The sequence below is a fragment of the Bombina bombina genome, chromosome 1 (genome assembly GCF_027579735.1).
Source record: "Bombina bombina isolate aBomBom1 chromosome 1, aBomBom1.pri, whole genome shotgun sequence".
Classification (NCBI taxonomy): domain Eukaryota; kingdom Metazoa; phylum Chordata; class Amphibia; order Anura; family Bombinatoridae; genus Bombina; species Bombina bombina.
The window spans coordinates 1,383,227,522-1,383,248,561 of record NC_069499.1 but is presented as its reverse complement, the minus strand read 5'-3'; the positions used below and the strand labels follow the sequence as shown (position 1 = coordinate 1,383,248,561).

The 21,040-nt window shown below is 40.6% G+C and overlaps 1 protein-coding gene across 1 annotated transcript in view; it reads left to right on the top strand.

Annotated features, from left to right (window-relative positions):
* Positions 1-17,123, top strand: part of LOC128651237 (palmitoyltransferase ZDHHC3) — a 60,175-nt gene extending 43,052 nt beyond the window's left edge. The window contains exon 9 of the mRNA XM_053704483.1: positions 10,810-17,123. Coding sequence (XP_053560458.1) covers positions 10,810-10,898 — 89 coding nt within the window. The 3' untranslated portion in view covers positions 10,899-17,123. The remainder of the gene's footprint in view (positions 1-10,809) is intronic.
* Positions 17,124-21,040: the final 3,917 nt, after the last annotated feature.

The following is a 21,040-nucleotide window of genomic DNA, read 5'->3' as shown; positions in this document are numbered from 1 at the left end:
CGGATGAAAAGTCTGACGACTTAGGAAATCCGCCTCCCAGTTCTCCACTCCCGGAATGTGGATTGCTGATAGGTGGCAAGAGTGAGACTCTGCCCAGCGAATTATCTTTGATACTTCCATCATCGCTAGGGAGCTTCTTGTCCCTCCTTGATGGTTGATGTAAGCTACAGTCGTGATGTTGTCCGACTGAAAACTGATGAACCCCGCGTTGTTAACTGGGGCCAAGCCAGAAGGGCATTGAGAACTGCTCTCAATTCCAGAATGTTTATTGGCAGGAGACTTTCCTCCTGAGTCCAAGATCCCTGAGCCTTCAGGGAATTCCAGACAGCGCCCCAACCTAGCAGGCTGGCGTCTGTTGTTACAATCGTCCAATCTGGCCTGCTGAATGGCATCCCCCTGGACAGATGTGGTCGAGAAAGCCACCATAGAAGAGAATTTCTGGTCTCTTGATCCAGATTCAGAGTAGGGGACAAATCTGAGTAATCCCCATTCCACTGACTTAGCATGCACAATTGCAGCGGTCTGAGGTGTAGGCGTGCAAAAGGTACTATGTCCATTGCCGCTACCATTAAGCCGATCACCTCCATGCATTGAGCCACTGACGGGTGTCGAATGGAATGAAGGACACGGCAAGCGTTTTGAAGTTTTGTTAACCTGTCTTCTGTCAGGTAGATCTTCATTTCTACAGAGTATATAAGAGTCCCCAAGAAGGGAACTCTTGTGAGTGGAAAAAGAGAACTCTTCTTTTCGTTTACCTTCCACCCATGCGTTCTTAGAAATGCCAGTACTAACTCTGTATGAGACTTGGCAGTTTGAAAGCTTGAAGCTTGTATCAGAATGTCGTCTAGGTATGGAGCTACCGAAATTCCTCGCGGTCTTGGCACCGCCAGAAGAGCCCCCAGAACCTTTGTGAAGATTCTTGGAGCCGTAGCCAACCCGAATGGAAGAGCTACAAACTGGTAATGCCTGTCTAGGAAGGCAAACCTTAGGTACCGGTGATGATCTCTGTGAATCGGTATGTGAAGGTAAGCACCCTTTAAATCCACTGTGGTCATGTACTGACCCTTTTGGATCATGGGTAGAATTGTCCGAATAGTTTCCATTTTGAACGATGGAACTCTTAGGAATTTGTTTAGGATCTTTAAATCCAAGATTGGTCTGAAGGTTCCTTCTTTCTTGGGAACCACAAACAGATTTGAGTAAAATCCCTGTCCGTGTTCCGACCGCGGAACCGGATGGATCACTCCCATTAGTAACAGATCTTGTACGCAGCGTAGAAACGCCTCCTTCTTTATTTGGTTTGTTGACAACCTTGACAGATGGAATCTCCCCTTTGGGGGAGAGGATTTGAAGTCCAGAAGATATCCCTGAGATATGATCTCTAGCGCCCAGGGATCCTGGACATCTCTTGCCCAAGCCTGGGCGAAGAGAGAAAGTCTGCCCCCCACTAGATCCGTTCCCGGATCGGGGGCCCTCAATTCATGCTGTCTTAGGGGCAGCAGCAGGTTTTCTGGCCTGCTTGCCCTTGTTCCAGGACTGGTTAGGTCTCCAGCCTTGTCTGTAACGAGCAACAGCTCCTTCCTGTTTTGGTGCAGAGGAAGTTGATGCTGCTCCTGCCTTGAAATTACGAAAGGAATGAAAATTAGACTGTCTAGCCCTAGGTTTGGCTCTGTCTTGAGGCAGGGCATGGCCTTTACCTCCTGTAATGTCAGCGATAATTTCTTTCAAACCGGGCCCGAATAAGGTCTGCCCTTTGAAAGGTATGTTAAGTAACTTAGATTTAGAAGTAACGTCAGCTGACCACGATTTTAGCCACAGTGCTCTGCGTGCCTGAATGGCGAAACCGGAATTCTTAGCCGTAAGTTTAGTTAAATGTACTACGGCATCTGAAACAAATGAATTAGCTAGCTTAAGTGTTTTAAGCCTGTTTGAAATCTCTTCGATAGTTATTGAGTCAAGAGTCTCTTCCAGGGACTCGGACCAAAAAGCGGCCGCGGCCGTGACAGACGCAATACATGCAAGGGGTTGCAATATAAAACCTTGTTGAACAAACATTTTCTTAAGGTAACCCTCTAATTTTTTATCCATTGGATCTGAAAAGGCACAGCTATCCTCCATAGTGGTACGTTTAGCCAGAGTAGAAACCGCTCCCTCCACCTTAGGGATCGTCTGCCATAAGTCCCGTGTGGTGGCGTCTATTGGGAACATCTTTCTAAATACAGGAGGGGGGGAAAAGGGTACACCGGGCCTATCCCACTCCTTAGTAATTATCTCTGTAAGCCTCTTAGGTATAGGAAATACGTCATTACTCGCCGGTACCGCATAGTATCTATCCAGCCTACATAATTTCTCTGGGATTGCAACGGTGTTACAATCATTCAGAGCCGCTAATACCTCCCCTAATAGAACGCGGAGGTTTTCAAGCTTAAACTTAAAATTAGAAATGTCTGAGTCCACTCTATTGGGATCAGAACCGTCACCTGCAGATTGAAGCTCTCCGTCCTCATGTTCCGTCCGCATACTGTGACCCAGTATCTGACATGGCCCTAGTATTATCAGCGCACTCTGTTCTCATCCCAGAGTGGTCACGCTTCCCTCTAAGTTCTGGTAATTTAGACAAAACTTCAGTCATAACATTTGCCATGTCCTGCAATGTGATCTGTAATGGCCGCCCTGAAGTACTCGGCGTTACCATATCACGCACCTCCCGAGCGGGAGATGCAGGTACTGACACGTGAGGGGAGTTAGTCGGCATAACTTTCCTCTCGTTGTCTGGTGAATGATGTTCAATTTGTACAGATTGACTTTTATTTAAAGTAGCATCAATGCAATTAGTACATACATTTCTATTGGGCTCCACTTTGGCTTTAGCACATATAGCACAGAGATATTCCTCTGAGTCAGACATGTTAAAACACACTAGCAAATAAACCAGCAACTTGGAAATACTTTTCAATTTAATTTTCAATAGTATGAAAAAACGTACTGTGCCTTTAAGAAGCACAGAAAGTTATGACAGTTGAGTAACAATAAAACGGATAAACTATAATCAAATTCTTTCCGGTAAAAATACAAATTTAGCAAAGGATTGTCCCCATTAGCAATGGATAACTAACCCTTAAATAGCAGAAAAAATATACAGAATATAACGTTTTTTATCACAGTCAAGCACTATCTCACAGGTCTGCTGTGAGTGATTACCTTCCTCAAAATAACTTTTGAAGACCCTTGAGCTCTGTAAAGACGAACCGGATCATGCAGGGAAGAAAAACAGACTTGTGACTGAATTCCTGATGTGTAGTAAAAGCGCCAAATTAAGCCCCTCCCCCTCACACACCACAGTGAGGGAGATCAGTAAACTGTCATAAATTAAATAAAATGCCCGCCAAGTGGATAATTAGTGCCCAACACAATTTTTCACCCAGTACCTCAGAAAATTAAACGATTTAACATGCCAGCAAAACGTTTAACCTCAAATAAATAAATTGTCACAGAAAACCTACTGCTAGCCGTTCTCACTGCAATATAGGCTAAGGTTTTATTCATACAGTATCATTCCAGTGAAGTGCCATTCCCCAGAATATACATACATGACAGCCTGATACCAGTTGCTACTACTGCATTTAAGGCTGAACTTACTTTATATAGGTATTTGCAGTATTTTCTAGTCAATTCCATTCTCAGAAAATAATATGCTGCTACATACCTCTTTGCAGGTGAACCTGCCCGCTGTCCCCTGATCTGAAGTATACCTCACCCCTCAGATGGCCGAGAACAGCAACATGATCTTAACTACTCCGGTTAAAATCATATAGAAACTCAGGTAGATTCTTCTTCAAATTCTCCCTGAGAATGAACAACACACTCCGGTGCTGTTTTAAAATAACAAACTTTTGATTGAAGTCATAAAAACTAAGTAAAATCACCACAGTCCTGGTATTACAGGTGAGGTGCAATGCAACGCGACCTCACGTTCGCATTGCACGGAAACGTTGTGCTCACAAGAGCGTGATTCCATAAGCTCCAATGGGAGCATTGTTCTCATGCCATGAGACACGGCATGAGAACTAGCTCAGCAAAGGGGGTAAGTCGCACAGTGATGGGCAGCATATATTAAATATATATGTATATGAATATATTCACATATGTGTGTGTGTGTGTATATGTATGTGTGTGTATATATATATTTATATTAACACATACTGTATATAAGCATATACATATATATTTACAGGGAACACAGTTCCTATAGCGTACAATGTAAAGGAAATTTTCAGTGCAGTTTTTTTTCCCCACAGCCGCCGACTTTAGCTCCAAAATACTGCCTAGTGCAGTAATTAAAAAAATTCATAAAATAATGCAACAATTTTTTATTTTTAAAAAGGGACCTTACATTTTGTTTTTGCAAGGCAGTTGGGACACTTTAAAAAAACATAATTTATGCTTACCTGATAAATTTATTTCTCTTGTGGTGTATCCAGTCCACGGATCATCCATTACTTGTGGGATATTCTCCTTCCCAACAGGAAGTTGCAAGAGGATCACCCACAGCAGAGCTGCTATATAGCTCCTCCCCTAACTGCCATATCCAGTCATTCGACCGAAACTAGCCGAGAAAGGAGAAACCATAGGGTGCAGTGGTGACTGTAGTTTAAAATTTAGACCTGCCTTAAAAGGACAGGGCGGGCCGTGGACTGGATACACCACAAGAGAAATAAATTTATCAGGTAAGCATAAATTATGTTTTCTCTTGTTAGGTGTATCCAGTCCACGGATCATCCATTACTTGTGGGATACCAATACCAAAGCTAAAGTACACGGATGAAGGGAGGGACAAGGCAGGTACTTAAACGGAAGGGACCACTGCCTGTAGAACCTTTCTCCCAAAAATAGCCTCGAAAGAAGCAAAAGTATCAAATTTGTAAAATTTTGAAAAGGTATGAAGCGAAGACCAAGTCGCCGCTTTGCAAATCTGTTCAACAGAAGCCTCATTTTTAAAGGCCCAGGTGAAAGCCACAGCTCTAGTAGAATGAGCTGTAATCCTTTCAGGGGGCTGCTGTCCAGCAGTCTCATAGGCTAAGCGTATTACGCTCCGAAGCCAAAAAGAAAGAGAGGTTGCCGAAGCCTTTTGAGCTCTCCTCTGTCCAGAGTAAACAACAAACAGGGAAGATGTTTGACGAAAATCTTTAGTCGCTTGTAAGTAAAACTTTAAAGCACGGACTACGTCCAAATTATGTAAAAGACGTTCCTTCTTTGAAGAAGGATTAGGACACAATGATGGAACAACAATCTCTTGATTGATATTCTTGTTGGAAACTACCTTAGGTAAAAACCCAGGTTTTGTACGCAGAACTACTTTATCTGTATGGAAAATCAGATAAGGAGAATCACATTGTAAAGCTGATAACTCAGAGACTCTACGAGCCGAGGAAATAGCCATCAAAAACAGAACTTTCCAAGATAGAAGTTTGATATCAATGGAATGAAGGGGTTCAAACGGAACTCCTTGAAGAACCTTAAGAACCAAGTTTAAGCTCCATGGAGGAGCAACAGGTTTAAACACAGGCTTAATTCTAACCAAAGCCTGACAAAATGCCTGGACGTCTGAAACCTCTGCCAGACGCTTGTGCAAAAGGATAGACAGAGCAGAAATCTGTCCCTTTAAAGAACTAGCTGATAATCCTTTATCCAAACCCTCTTGGAGAAAGGACAATATCCTAGGAATCCTAACCTTACTCCATGAGTAATTCTTGGATTCACACCAATGAAGATATTTGCGCCATATCATATGGTAGATTTTCCTGGTTACAGGCTTTCGTGCCTGTATTAAGGTATCAATGACTGACTCGGAGAAGCCACGCCTTGATAAAATCAAGCATTCAATCTCCAGGCAGTCAGTCTCAGAGAAATTAGATTTGGATGATTGATAAGACCTTGTAGTAGAAGGTCTTGTCTCAGAGGCAGAGGTCAAGGTGGAAAGGATGACATGTCGCAATCAAGATCACCGATGCTCTCTCCTGTTTGATTTTGGCAATCAGTCGAGGGAGCAGAGGAAACGGTGGAAACACATAAGCCAGGTTGAAGAACCACGGTGCTGCTAGAGCATCTATCAGCGTCGCTTCTGGGTCCCTGGACCTGGATCCGTAACAAGGAAGTTTGGCGTTCTGGCGAGACGCCATGAGATCCAATTCTGGTGTGCCCAAACGATGAACCAATTGAGCAAACACCTCCGGATGGAGTTCCCACTCCCCCGGATGAAAAGTCTGACGACTTAAAAAATCCGCCTCCCAGTTCTCTACACCTGGGATATGGATCGCTGATAGATGGCAAGAGTGAGTCTCTGCCCAGCGAATTATCTTGGAGACTTCTACATCGCTAGGGAGCTCCTGGTCCCCCCTTGATGGTTGATGTAAGCCACAGTCGTGATGTTGTCCGACTGAAATCTGATGAACCTCAGGGTTGCTAACTGAGGCCAAGCTAGAAGAGCATTGAATATTGCTCTTAACTCCAGAATATTTATTGGGAGGAGTTTCTCCTCCTGAGTCCACGATCCCTGAGCCTTCAGGGAATTCCAGACTGCACCCCAACCTAGAAGGCTGGCATCTGTTGTTACAATTGTCCAATCTGGCCTGCGAAAGGTCATACCTTTGGACAGATGGACCCGAGATAGCCACCAGAGAAGAGAATCTCTGGTCTCTTGATCCAGATTTAGCAGAGGGGACAAATCTGTGTAATCCCCATTCCACTGACTGAGCATGCATTATTGCAGCGGTCTGAGATGTAGGCGCGCAAATGGCACTATGTCCATCGCCGCTACCATTAAGCCGATCACTTCCATGCACTGAGCCACCGAAGGGCGCACAATGTAGTGAAGAACATGGCAGGAATTTAGAAGCTTTGATAACCTGGACTCCGTCAGGTAAATTTTCATTTCTACAGAATCTATCAGAGTTCCTAGGAAGGAAACCCTTGTAAGGGGTGATAGAGAACTCTTTCCCTCGTTCACTTTCCACCCATGCGACCTCAGAAATGCCAACACTATGTCCGTATGAGATTTGGCAATTTGGAAGTTTGACGCCTGTATCAGGATGTCGTCTAGATAAGGGGCCACTGCTATGCCCCGTGGTCTTAGGACAGCCAGAAGAGACCCCAGAACCTTTGTAAAAATTCTTGGGGCTGTAGCTAACCAGAAGGGAAGAGCCACAAACTGGTAATGCCTGTCTAGAAAGGCAAACCTTAGGAACCAATGATGATCTTTGTGAATCGGTATGTGAAGGTAAGCATCCTTCAAATCCACTGTGGTCATGTACTGACCCTCCTGGATCATAGGTAGGATTGTCCGAATAGTTTCCATTTTGAACGATGGAACTCTGAGGAATTTGTTTAAGATCTTTAGATCCAAAATTGGTCTGAAGGTTCCCTCTTTTTTGGGAACCACAAACAGATTTGAATAAAATCCCTGTCCTTGTTCCATCTGTGGAACTGGATGGATCACTCCCATTATTAGGAGGTCTTGCACACAGCGTAAGAATGCCTCTTTCTTTATCTGGTTTACAGATAATCTCGAAAGGTGAAATCTCCCTTGTGGGGGGGAAGCTTTGAAGTCCAGAAGATATCCCTGAGATATGATCTCCAACGCCCAGGGATCCTGAACATCTCTTGCCCATGCCTGGGCGAAGAGAGAAAGTCTGCCCCCTACTAGATCCGTTGCCGGATAGGGGGCCGTTCCTTCATGCTGTCTTAGAGGCAGCAGCAGGCTTTCTGGCCTGCTTGCCTTTGCTCCAGGCCTGGTTAGATTTCCAGGCCGGCTTGGATTGCGCAAAAGTTCCCTCTTGTTTTGTAGCAGAGGAAGTTGATACTGCACCTGCCTTGAAGTTTCAAAAGGCACGAAAATTAGACTGTTTGGCCCTTGATTTGGCCCTGTCCTGAGGAAGGGTATGACCCTTACCTCCAGTAATGTCAGCAATAATTTCCCTCAAACCAGGCCCGAATAGGGTCTGCCCCTTGAAGGGAATGTTAAGTAATTTAGACTTTGAAGTCACGTCAGCTGACCAAGATTTAAGCCATAGCGCCCTACGCCCCTGGATGGCGAATCCAGAATTCTTAGCAGTTAGTTTAGTCAAATGAACAATGGCATCAGAAACAAAAGAATTAGCTAGCTTAAGTGTTCTAAGCTTGTCAAGTATTTCAGTCAATGGAGTAGCTGTCTGAAAGGCCTCTTCCAGAGACTCAAACCAGAACGCCGCAGCAGCAGTGACAGGAGCAATGCATGCAAGGGGCTGCAGGATAAAACCTTGTTGAATAAACATTTTCTTAAGGTAACCTTCTAATTTTTTATCCATTGGATCTGAAAAAGCACAACTGTCCTCGACAGGGATAGTGGTATGCTTTGCTAAAGTAGAAACTGCTCCCTCCACCTTAGGGACCGTCTGCCATAAGTCCCGTGTGGTGGCATCTATTGGAAACATTTTTCTAAAAATAGGAGGGGGGGGAAACGGCACACTGGGTCTGTCCCACTCCTTAGTAATAATTTCTGTAAACCTTTTAGGTATTGGAAAAAACGTCAGTACACACCGGCACCGCGTAGTATTTATCCAGTCTACACAATTTCTCTGGCACTGCAATTGTGTCACAGTCATTCAGAGCAGCTAAAACCTCTCCAAGCAACACCCGGAGGTTCTCAAGCTTAAATTTAAAAGTAGACATATCTGAATCAGGTTTCCCCGAGTCAGAGACGTCACCCACAGACTGAAGCTCTTCCTCAGCTTCTGCATATTGTGACGCAGTATCAGACATGGGCCTTAAAACATCTGCACGCTCTGTATTACGTCTAACCCCAGAGCTATCGTGCTTTCCTCTGAATTCAGGCAGTCTGGCTAATACCGCTGACAGGGTATTATCCATGATTGCCGCCATGTCCTGCAAAGTAATCGCTATGGGCGTCTTTGATGTACTTGGCGCCATTTTAGCGTGAGTCCCTTGAGCGGGAGTCAAAGGGTCAGACACGTGGGGAGAGTTAGTCGGCATAACTTCCCCCTCGTCAGAATCCTCTGGTGATAATTCTTTTAAAGATAACAGCTGATCTTTATTGTTTAAAGTGAAATCAATACATTTAGTACACATTCTCCTATGGGGTTCCACCATGGCTTTTAAACATAATGAACAAGGAGTTTCCTCTATGTCAGACATGTTTATACAGACTAGCAATGAGACTAGCAAGCTTGGAAAACACTTTAAATCAAGTTAACAAGCAATATAAAAAGACGTTACTGTGCCTTTAAGAGAAACAAATTTTGCCAAAATTTGAAATAACAGTGAAAAAAGGCAGTTAAACTAACAAAATTTTTACAGTGTATGTAACAAGTTAGCAGAGCATTGCACCCACTTGCAAATGGATGATTAACCCCTTAATACAAAAAAACAGATTAACAAAACGAAAAATATGTTTTTTTAAACAGTCATAACTGCCACAGCTCCTACTTTTGAAGCCTTTTGAGCCCTTCAGAGATGTCCTATAGCATGCAGGGGACTGCTGAGGGAAGCTGAATGTCACAGTTTGTAATTTTAACTGCACCAACTGTAACTTTTATACTATAACAGTGGAAAGCCTCATTAAACTGTTTCTAGGCAAAAATAAAACCAGCCATGTGGAAAAAAACTAGGCCCCAATAAGTTTTATCACCAAAGCATATATAAAAATGATTAAACATGCCAGCAAACTTTTTATATTGCACATTAAACAGAGTATATACCTCTGATAGCAAGCCTGATACTAGTCGCTATTAAATCACTGTATTTAGGCTTTAACTTACATTAATCCGGTATCAGCAGCATTTTCTAGCAAATTCCATCCCTAGAAAAACTTAACTGCACATACCTTATTGCAGGATACCCTGCACGCCATTCTCCCTCTGAAGTTACCTCACTCCTCAGACATATGTGAGAATAGCAGTGGATCTTAGTTACTTCTGCTAAGATCATAGAAAAACGCAGGCAGATTCTTCTTCTAAATGCTGCCTGAGATAAAATAGCACAACTCCGGTACCATTTAAAAACAATAAACTTTTGATTGAAGAAAAAACTAACTATATTTTACCACTTTCCTCTTACTACCTCCAGCTATGTTGAGAGCTTGCAAGAGAATGACTGGATATGGCAGTTAGGGGAGGAGCTATATAGCAGCTCTGCTGTGGGTGATCCTCTTGCAACTTCCTGTTGGGAAGGAGAATATCCCACAAGTAATGGATGATCCGTGGACTGGATACACCTAACAAGAGAAAAAAAATTATCAGAGATCTGAGCGCTAATTGCTACCACATGCTTGAGGTAGCAATAAGCAGTTACATGTAATGGCTGGTTATTTATCACTTGCCCGCAAACGTTCAAATTTGCCCATTTACAGGCACGCAATTATTTAGCGCTCCACTTGTAATCTTAGCCCTAAATAAGTCCTGGGGAGAACACTGTATTTAATGTCTGCATTTAGTTTAATCCATTACCTGAGAGCAGGATTTCCCAACTCCAGTCCTCAGCATCGGCTAACTGGCTGGATTTTTGGTATGCTTCAAGTACAGCATAGGTGATCAACTACTTGTGGTCATATTACCTGCTCTTATCCAGATGAAACCTGGCTTGTTAGTCACATGGCTACTAAGAAACTGTCAGTACTGTTAGAGACTCTTTTTGACCAATGCTACTTTATGGAAATAAACTAGTTGTCATTTCCTGTCTCTGATTTATAGAATTGTTTGCAGTAATTGTAGAACGTTAGAAGCAAATTGTCAGTAATCTTGTTGTTTTTCTCTCCAGGTTACATGATTTGCTGGTTCTTCCCGTGTCACAGCCCCCCTTCCTCTGGAGGAATTGCCTACACTTACCTTCCGGATTATGATGTTTAAGGCAGGAGATTTTGGAACGTTACACTTGTTTACTGAACTGTAACCTTGATTCACACATCTATACTTGTCTGTTCTTGCATTTCTGTTTTCCAATTACTGGGATTTTATACTGTATGTGGCTGCTGATCTTGATCAAGATAACCAGTAATGGGGGAAAAAAACATATACTTTTACCTGAAACAGGAATGATTGCATAACTTTTGCCCTTTTGAGTGCAACTACCATTTGCATAAGCAGATATGGATTCCATATGCAGATCTTACATGAACCGCACTTACTAGAGTCTGCCAGATGCTCATGGTGTATTCAGAAGGTTTGACTTTCTCCTATCTGTAAACCCTATCAGCATTCCTTTTTTATGCCACTTGCTATTATTCTAAGGTCGACTTCAATTTGCTGCAGAAGTCTTCACCTTAGTTTTATATTTACTTGAAGTTTGAAGGTCAGAATTTTCCTGTGATGAAACAATGGACAACATATAGCAGTCAGGAGGACCCCATAGCTTTAAACTTGCACCATTTTGGAAAATGGCTCGGCACTGTGTATGAGCAGTTTCCAGCACTAATCTGAGCACTCAACTGGATTCTGAATTATCAAAGTTAGCATAATATGCTGAATTATTTATTAGGAGTGCAGACTTGTGCCTTTTGTCTTCATACACAAATACAAGTTACTGGAAAATCATGGGAGGCTGTCAACAACTGCAGAACTATTCATTTATAGTAATGGGATTGTCTTTCCATTAACAAATGTGTACGTGTGCAATGGGTTCTGTGAAATTTTTTATGTGGTTGTTTTTGGTTTTTGTTTTGTTGTTGGTGTGATTTCCCCACCACCACATATATATATAGTTGTCAAAGTGTGGCGGAATTTTTTAATAAGAAGATTACAGGAATATAAAAGTATCACAGAGCAATCCAAATGAAAAAAGAAATTGTACAAAGGTCTCTCTTTAGCGAAGGTAGATCACTCCAGACATTGGCAGAATGAGGATATACTGTATATGCATGTTTGGCATAATATAATACTTGAAAGGAAAGGTCTGGAATACTGATATATATATATATATATATATATATATCTCATATGACACTTAAAGCATCACTTCACTTTAAGTTGTTGCCTATTGGGTCTTTTCAAGGACGGTAACAAGGAAACATTGCACTAAAAATTATTTATTAACCACTAAGGCTGTCCACTACAGATTGTTCTCCACTTCTGTATTGCTCTGCTGACTTTATTTATTATAAAATTACAATTCTGACATGATTTTTTTTTTTGGAGAGAAACAAGAGAAAATGTGGTAGCAAAAGTCCTCTAATCTTCTTTAAAAATGTAAATGTGTTTTTAAAGGGGCTTCCTTCTGAAAATGTAATACTGTGCTATTTAGAGACAACATCGTTTTAAGTGCGTTTCCAATATACATTTTCATTGGAAGAAGAAAAAAATCCTTCTCGATGACGATAGCCCACAGCTGTAGTACAGTTTGCAAGAATATGATTGCATATGCAGCACAGTGCATACCGACCAATCGGCATGGGTGTTAGTCACAGCATTATTTGCACCAACATTCCCCTTTCATATCTGAAACTAATTTATATGTCAGAAGTTGCCAGCTGTTTTTAAACTTGATTCATACTTTTTCTGCAGCTTGCAATATTTGAGAGTTTGGAGTCTTGTTCACAAAACTGCTGTTCAGATGTATTCTGCTAAATAACTGGAGCTTGTGCCTTTTGGTTAGCAGCTGTAGGATTACTGTTTCTGCCATTCAACAGCAGAGGGCAGTGTTTGCACATTTAATCCATCAGAGCACTATTTATTGTTTGTGTTTCCACCACTTAGCTGAATAAAACTGCAATGTATTCACTACGCTGCATAGCAATTAAAGGGACGTAAACCTGCAATAAAAATACTGTAATGCATTACAGCATTTTGTTTTTTCACTATTGCTTGCATTGAACTATGTACTTAAAAGGGCAGTCAACTCCAGAATTCTTATTGTTTAAAAAGGTAGATAATCCTTTTATTATCCATTCTCCAGTATTGCATAACCAACAGTTATATCAATACACTTTTTTTACCTCTGTGATTACCTTGTATCTAAGCTTCTGCAGACTGCCTCCTTGTCTTAGATCTTTTGACAGACTTGTATTTTAGGCAAATGTGCTTACTCTTAAATAACTTCACAGGCGTGAGCACAATGTTATCTATATGGCTCACATGAACTAACGCCCTCTAGCAGTGAAAAACTGTCAAATGCATTCAGATACGAGGCAGCCTTCAAGGGAAAATTGTTACTGTTTAAAAAGATGGATAATCCCTTTATTACCCATTCCCCAGTTTTGCATAACCAGCACTGTTATATTAATATACGTTTTACTTCTATGATTACCTGTATCTAAGCCCCCTGCAGACGCCCCTTATCTCAACACTTTTTACAATCTTGCATTTTAGTCAATCAGAGCTGGTTCTTGTATAATCATTATCATTCTCCATGGGAACTAGCACTGTCTAGCATTTGTGCAAGATTTTAAAAGCACTGAAATAAGGGGTGGCCTGCGGGGGTTTAGAAACAGCCAAACTTAGAGGTTATAAAGTATATTTATATAGCAATGTTGGTTGTGCAAAGCTGGGGAATTGTTACTTAAAGCGTTTAGCTTTTTAAACAACAAAAACAATCAAGTAGACTGTCCCTTTAAAGGGACATTAAACCTATATCATGGATGCTGCCATTATGGAACTTAAATGACACTACAGATATCTGAAGGAGAGTTCCTGCACAGGGAATAACCTCAATACTATGTTTATAAATTATGTTTAATGTCCCTTTAACCACTACAAAAGGCTTAAACACATAGTTAAATTCAGCTCTAGAGTAGCAATGCATTAATGGGACCTAGCACATCTGGTGAACCAATAACAAGAATCATGTGTGTAGCCACAAATCACCAGCTACCCCAGCCGTGCATTGCTGCTCTTGAGAATGCCTAGGTTTTCAAAAAAGGGTACCAAGAGATCAAAGGGACATGAAACACAAAATCTTTTTTTTCTTGGTTCAGACAGAACATGCAATTTTAAACAACTTTCCAGTTTGCTTCATTCTATTGGTATTCTTTGTTGAAAAAGCAGCAATGAACTACTGGGAGCTAGTTAAGTGTAAGAAGTAAATTGGAAACTTGTTTAAAATCTATTCTAAAAGTAAATTGGAAACTATATCTAAATTAATGGATGGTTAAAGGGACAGTCTAGTCAGAATTAAACTTTCATTATTCAGATAGGACTTGTAATTTTAATCAGCTTTGCAATTTACTTTTATCATCAAATTAGCTTTTTTCTCTTGGTATTCTTAGTTTAAACTAAACCTAGGATGGCTCATATGCTAATTTCTAAGCCTTTCAGGGCTTCCTCTTATCACATGCTTTTAAATTTTATTTTAAACACAAAGAGACAGAAAGTACACGTGGGTCATATAGATAACACTGTGTTCAGGCACAGGGGGTTATTTAAGTTCTAGCACAATACAATGCTAAATTTAAGACAATAGCTAATAAACAGTCAGTCATGTGATCAGGGGGCTGGAAGAAGGTTCCTAGATACAAGGTAATCACAGAGGTAAAAAGTATATTAATATAACTGTGTTGGTTATGCAAAACTGGGGAATGGGTAATAAAGGGATTATCTATCATTTAAAACAATAACAATTATATTGTAGACTGTCCCTTTTAAAGTCAGCTCTTGTCCAGCAATGTACTCCTGGGCTTGGAATACTGTCAACTAAGTCAGGGTCGGCATATCTGTATAGCCAGCGATCATTAGCTTTGCTCAGCTCAAGACTGGCAGTGAATTATGTCCCTTTAAACAATCTCCTAAATCTAAGAGCACTTTACCTAGCAATGGTTTTAAGTATGAATTTAAATACCTTTTACATGTTGCCCATCTCATTTCAGTACCTCTGCAACTTGTTGCATAATACTGATTTCTCGTGCAGTGTCACAGCACTGTTCCAGTTTTAAAGCATTGCCACAGAGCTTAAAGGGACACTGAACCCATTTTTTTTCTTTCGTGATTTAGATAGAGCAGGCAATTTTGAGCAACTTTCTAATTTACTCCTATTATCAATTTTTCTTCGTTCTCTTGCTATCTTTATTTGAAAAAGAAGGCATCTAAACTTTTTTTGGGTTCAGAACTCTGGGCAGCAGTTTTTGATTGGTGGATTAATTTATCCACCAATCAGCAAGGACAACCTAGGTTGTTCACCAAAAATGGGCCGGCATCTAAACTTACATTCTTGCATTTCAAATAAAGATACCAAGAGAATGAAGAAAAATTGATAATAGGAGTAAATTAGAAAGTTGCTTAAAATGCCATGCTCTATCTGAATCACGAAAGAAAAAAATTGGGTTCAGTGTCCCTTTAAGTACAATGTATGTGATTCAGTAGTAAACACATTTTATATGAGTTGTAGATTGTTTTCTGGCAAATTTTAAAATCTATGTTAATTTGCTGTATCATGTGACAGCCATCAGCCAATCACAGGCTACTATACATATACACTGAACTCTTGCACATGCTCAGTAGAAGCTTGAGCCCCTGAATCATGAAAGTTTAAATTTGACTTTAATGTCCTCTTTTTAAGCTTAAACTTCCAACAAAATAAACGTGAATGTTATAAGATAGCTATTATAGACATGGCATTTTGTTTTTGTTTTCAATGAATTTTAACTAATTTTATCTGAAATCCGTTCATTTAGATTCTCCAATTAATAGATAGTAAAAAAATATTTGTAATTCATTTGTTTTGCAAATTAATCACAAATGTTAGCACGTTACTTGGCCAAAGTGACCATAGTCCTGTGCGTGGGCTTGTTAAATGCCATTAGGACAGTGCTTGACAAATCCAGGAGCCAATGCTCCTGGTGTTTTATCTCAGACTCCTCAATTTATGGACTCTTCTGCCTATGTCTGTATACAAAACTCTTGTTTGGCTCCTAAAATGCGTTGCTAGGTCCTCACTACTTGTGGTGTTGTGGGTTTCTTTTCTACTTTTGTTTCATGTTAAAGTGATGGTAAATTCTAGCGTTTCAAAAAAGGCTAGAATTTACCATCATTAAAAATAAAGGCAACCTTCATTCATTAGTACCTTTTTAAAGGAATAGTCTAGTCAAAATTAAACTTTCATGAATCAGAGCATGCAATTTTAAGCAACTTTCTAATTTACTCCTATTATCAATTTCTCTTCGTTCTCTTTCTTATCTTTATTTGAAAAGCAGGAATGTAAGCATAGGAGCCGGCCCATTTTTTGTTTAGCACCTGGGTAGCACTTTCTGATTGGTGTCTAAATGTAACCACAAATCTGCAAGCGCTACCCAGGTGCTGAACCAAAATTGGGCCTGGCTCGTAAGCTTACATTCAAATAAAGATACCAAGAGAAAGAAGAAAAATTGATAATAGGAGTAAATTAGAAAGTAACTTAAAATTGCATGCTCTATCTGAATCATGAAAGTTTAATTTTGACTTGACTATTCCTTTAAATTACTGCGGCTTAAGTGCTAACCTAAGCGCCTCCGTCCACCCACAGCAAAGCTCATAATGCCAAAGGGCAAGCACAGCTATTGGCTGAGAGGTGGAAAACTGAGCTGTGATGAATGGTCACCTTTATTTTCAGTGATGGTAAGTCCTAGCGTTTTTGAAACGCTAGAATTTATCATCACTTTAAGATACAAATTTGATTATATTTGCAGAAATGTTTGTTAAAAAGGATTACTAAGAATTAGAAACATTTTTTGCAGACGTTCCGTCAGAATTTTTATATAAATTGCTCTGCTTTGCATTTTAAATGTCTCTAAATTGTCCCATAAGAATATAAATATATGAATGTATTTTCAAATTAATTTCTAAGTATTATGTGTAATATGGGAATTCATCTGTATTTGCAGAATATAAATTGAGAGATTTATGTCTGTACTGTCTAAAAGAAGAGGAAAGGGTGAGAGGTTGTTATGCAGTATTCATGTTTCCTGCTAGACATTCTGTATTCTCAAAGCTGCTTCATGAGAACACCTGGTAATTTAGATAAATATATAGGATACTAAAAGGTACACTTCCTTACTTTAACCGTGTCAGTGATGTTATTGGATTTGTTGCTGTAAAAATATTTATTGCTTCCTGTTTTTATGTTATAAATAATGTTCATTTCTCTGTTGCTATTAAACTGAACTAATCTCATTGGCTGTTTTTTTTTTATTTTTATTTTTTTTGCAGATTTAAACCACTACCCGTGCTAAATACTGTACAGGTTAAGGGTTTGGTGTATGTAGTGGGTTGAACTGTAAATTACAGTAACATGACGACCCAGACCCCCCCGCCAAAAAAAAATACAATACAGTGGTCCATTACTACACTGCCCCAAGAGGTTTACAGTGTCTTGCTGGGTGGGGTGTGTGTGTATATATATATATCAGTTCATTGGCTAATCAGATTATCAACCATTTGCGCACACACTCTCAAAAAGACCCTTACTTAAAGGGATATTAAACCCAGATTTTTTTCATTTATGATTCAGATAGAGCATGCAATTTTAAGCAACTTTCTAATTCACTCCTATTATAAAATGTTCTTCATTCCCTTGGTATCTTTATTTGAAAAGGAATGTAAGATTAGGGGCCGGACTATTTTTGATTCAGCACTCTGGGTAGCGCTTGCTGTTTGGTGGCTACATTTAGTGCTAACGACGGCTCTGAGCCGTCGCAGAGTTTCCCACTCAGGTGCTAACGACGGCTCAGAGCCGTCGCTAGCACTCTCCCACCTTGAGGGAGATCTGGGGGCTCCCACGCGCTCCTACCCAGGCAATCGGGCCTGTATAGTGACAGGCATCGCCGAGGCATGGTGACGTCACACACAAAAAAATTAAAAAATAACAATGTTAAGTATAGAAAAAGGGGAACAAAGAACAAAAGAGATACACTGCGATCCTTAAAAGAATTTCAGGCTTTTAATATCCAAAAAATGTGTGCAAAGTAAACATAACAGGCAACAGGGTTTTAAAAGCAAAGAGATAGACAGCTCATTTTCAGGAACCAGTATGTTCTACATGTTTCGGTCAATTCCTTAATCATGAACATGACCGGCTAGCCCTACTTCCTGCCTCTTATGCCTGAACACCTATCCCTATTGGTTACTCAGATTAATTAGATTTAACCCTATCTAGTTAAGCCATCAGCTGTTATATCAATTGCTTTAACCTTGACAACATATAATCCGTTTAAATTTTATTCCCTGAAATTCAAACTTATAAACATGTCCCTATTACAATACACTAATGTTTCTAAACCATCAGCTTCATTGTGACTTTGTGAGTAAAGGTTTATTGCACCACTATCCACCAGTTTAGACAGTTTTATTTGGGCTGTATGGTTAACCAAACTAATCTTAGTCCCCCAATGTTCACAATCTGATATTCATGCTGTAATTTAATCAGTGTATATATATGATATTAGTTGTTAAAGGCTACTAGACAAGATGGGATGGAGAATATCATGCAGTTAGTAGAACCACTAGAATGCTACCTTCTCCAAAAATTTATCACATCCCCCTCTATATTGAAGCCCTTTGGTCTTCTTGACTTCATTTTGAAGATCCAAAAGGCTTCACGTAGCATCAACCGGGCTGCCCTGTCACCCCCTCTTGGAGGGTTCCGAACACATTCTATTACCTGCCATGAGAGCGAAGTAACATCGCCCCCATGTACAGAAATAAAATGTTGTGAGAGGCCCGAGCTATCCTTATCATGGGAGATGTCATTTAGATGCTCTGATTCTGGAGCGAACCTCTCTAGTGGTACACCCTATATACTGCCCATTGCATTGAGTGCAATCCACCAAGTACACCACAAAGGGGGTTCTACAATTTGTACAACTTGCCAAATTGAAAATCCTATTTGTTGTAGCAGACTGAAAGGTGGATGTAACTCTACTGTATTGACAAGCTATGCATTTTGTGAAGTGGCATTTAAAATGCCCTTTCACACTAAGCCAACTACTGTTGGCCCTATCTTTCTCCCTTAGTACACTTGGTGCCACCAAGTTACCAATTGTGCATGCTCTTTTCGGTACAAAGTTACAACCACTGGACACATACTCTTTTAAGCTGTCCTCTGCTGTTAAAATAGGTAAATGCTTACTAACTATGTTAGTAATCTCTTTAAACTGTGGGCTGTAGGTGGTGACCAGAGTTGGTCTACTCGAGTCATAACCCTTCGTCACTCTGGTATTACCCCTCAGTATCTCACTCCTGTCCATTCTAGTTACTTCCAAGTGGGCTCTGTTAATGGTCTTTTGTGAGTAGCCTCTCTCAAATAGGAGACTCTTAAGTTTTTCACTCTCTTTCACAAAGTCCTTTTCCAAGGAGCAGTTCCGCCTTATTCTCATGAACTGTCCCTTGGCTACCCCAAATCCCGTGTAACGGGGATGATTGCTCCTAGCGTGGAGTAAGGAGTTAGATGTAATGGGTTTACGATAGAGCGAAGTAGAAACTTCTCCACTTAAGGCATCTCCCCTAAGTTCTACATCCAGGTAAGGTATTGTATTTATCCCTGTTTGTGCAGTAAATTCCAAACCCACTCCATTAGAATTGAGATAGGCAAGAAAGTCCTGCACCTCTGCAGTTTCACCCACCCAGATAAACAGGAGATCATCTATAAAACGTTTGTATGATCTTATCCTATTTCTAAATGGGTTTTTATCTCCAAAGACGTGGGACAGCTCCCACCAACCCATAAAAAGGTTGGCGTACGATGGGGCAAACTTGGCCCCTATCACTGTCCCACGCCTCTGGAGATAGAAGGTACGTTCAAACCTAAAGTAGTTGTGTGTCAAAAGGAACGTAAGGGCCTCAATCACAAATTCGATCAATTCCTCATGATAATTACTAAAATGTCGCAGCATGTATCCAACGGCTTCAATGCCATAACCATGAGGAATGGCCGAATAGAGGCCAACCACGTCCACCGTTAACCACATACAACTCTCATCCCATTTAACACTTCCCATCGCCTTGATGAGATGTGTAGTGTCTTTCAAATAAGACGGTAAAAGATGTACGATAGGCTGTAGAAGGGACTCAATCCAACCTGAGAGCTTCTCAAAAAGTGACCCTATACCTGAGACAATTGGTCTGCCCTTCACCCCAACCAAGGTCTTATGGACCTTGGGGAGGTGATGGAAGATAGGGATAACTGGTTTTTGTACCATTAAATAATCAAAAGTCTCCTGGTCAATGATACCCTTCATCAGCCCATCATCCAATAGAAGTCTCAGCTCAATCCCAAATCGCTCAGTGGGATTAAAGCTGAGCTCCTGATAAACCTGGGTGTCCGTCAACTGCCTTAATGCTTCTTCAATATATTTCTCTCTCCCCATGACCACTATACAGCCCCCCTTATCTGCTTGCTTAATGACTAAATCATCCTGCTTCTCCAGTTGTTCCAATGCCAACTTTTGGGTTAGATTTAGATTATATATAGCTCGTTTACTTTGTTCTGAGAGCTTAACTAAATCCTCCTCTACCCTGCGATGAAAGGCTTCGATAAAGGGTCCTCTGGTTCTAGTGGGATAAAAGATTGATTGGGGCCTAAACCCTGTATGGGTCTTCTTAACAGGTAAACCCGGCTGGGAGCTTAAAGTACCCAACTCATGTAGGTTCAAAAAATCAATACCTTCCCTGAAATCTATAATATCAGAGATGTTGGGAAGTGTCTCAACTGAATCCTGTATGCTAACATTAATTTCACCTTCCAGTTCTTCCTCCTGATTAGTGGACCCCCAGAAAAACTTTTTTAGGGTCAAATCCCTCACTAATCTGTTTATGTCAACAATGGTTTCAAATAAATCAAATTTATTGGTGGGAACAAACCCCAAACCCAAGCTAAGCACTTCAATTTGTGGATCGGTAAGTACAACATCAGATAAATTAATGACAGTCATATTTTGTATTTGTTGCGTGCATTTCTTTTCGGTTGTGCCCTGGCTTTCCCTCTTTCTCCTTGGTCTATGTTTCCGCCTCCTTCTATTATTTTTGGGCTTGGCCGAAAAAAACCTGCTCCTAGTTTGTTTCTACTGCCTGGGGTACAAATGCTGATGGTCTAA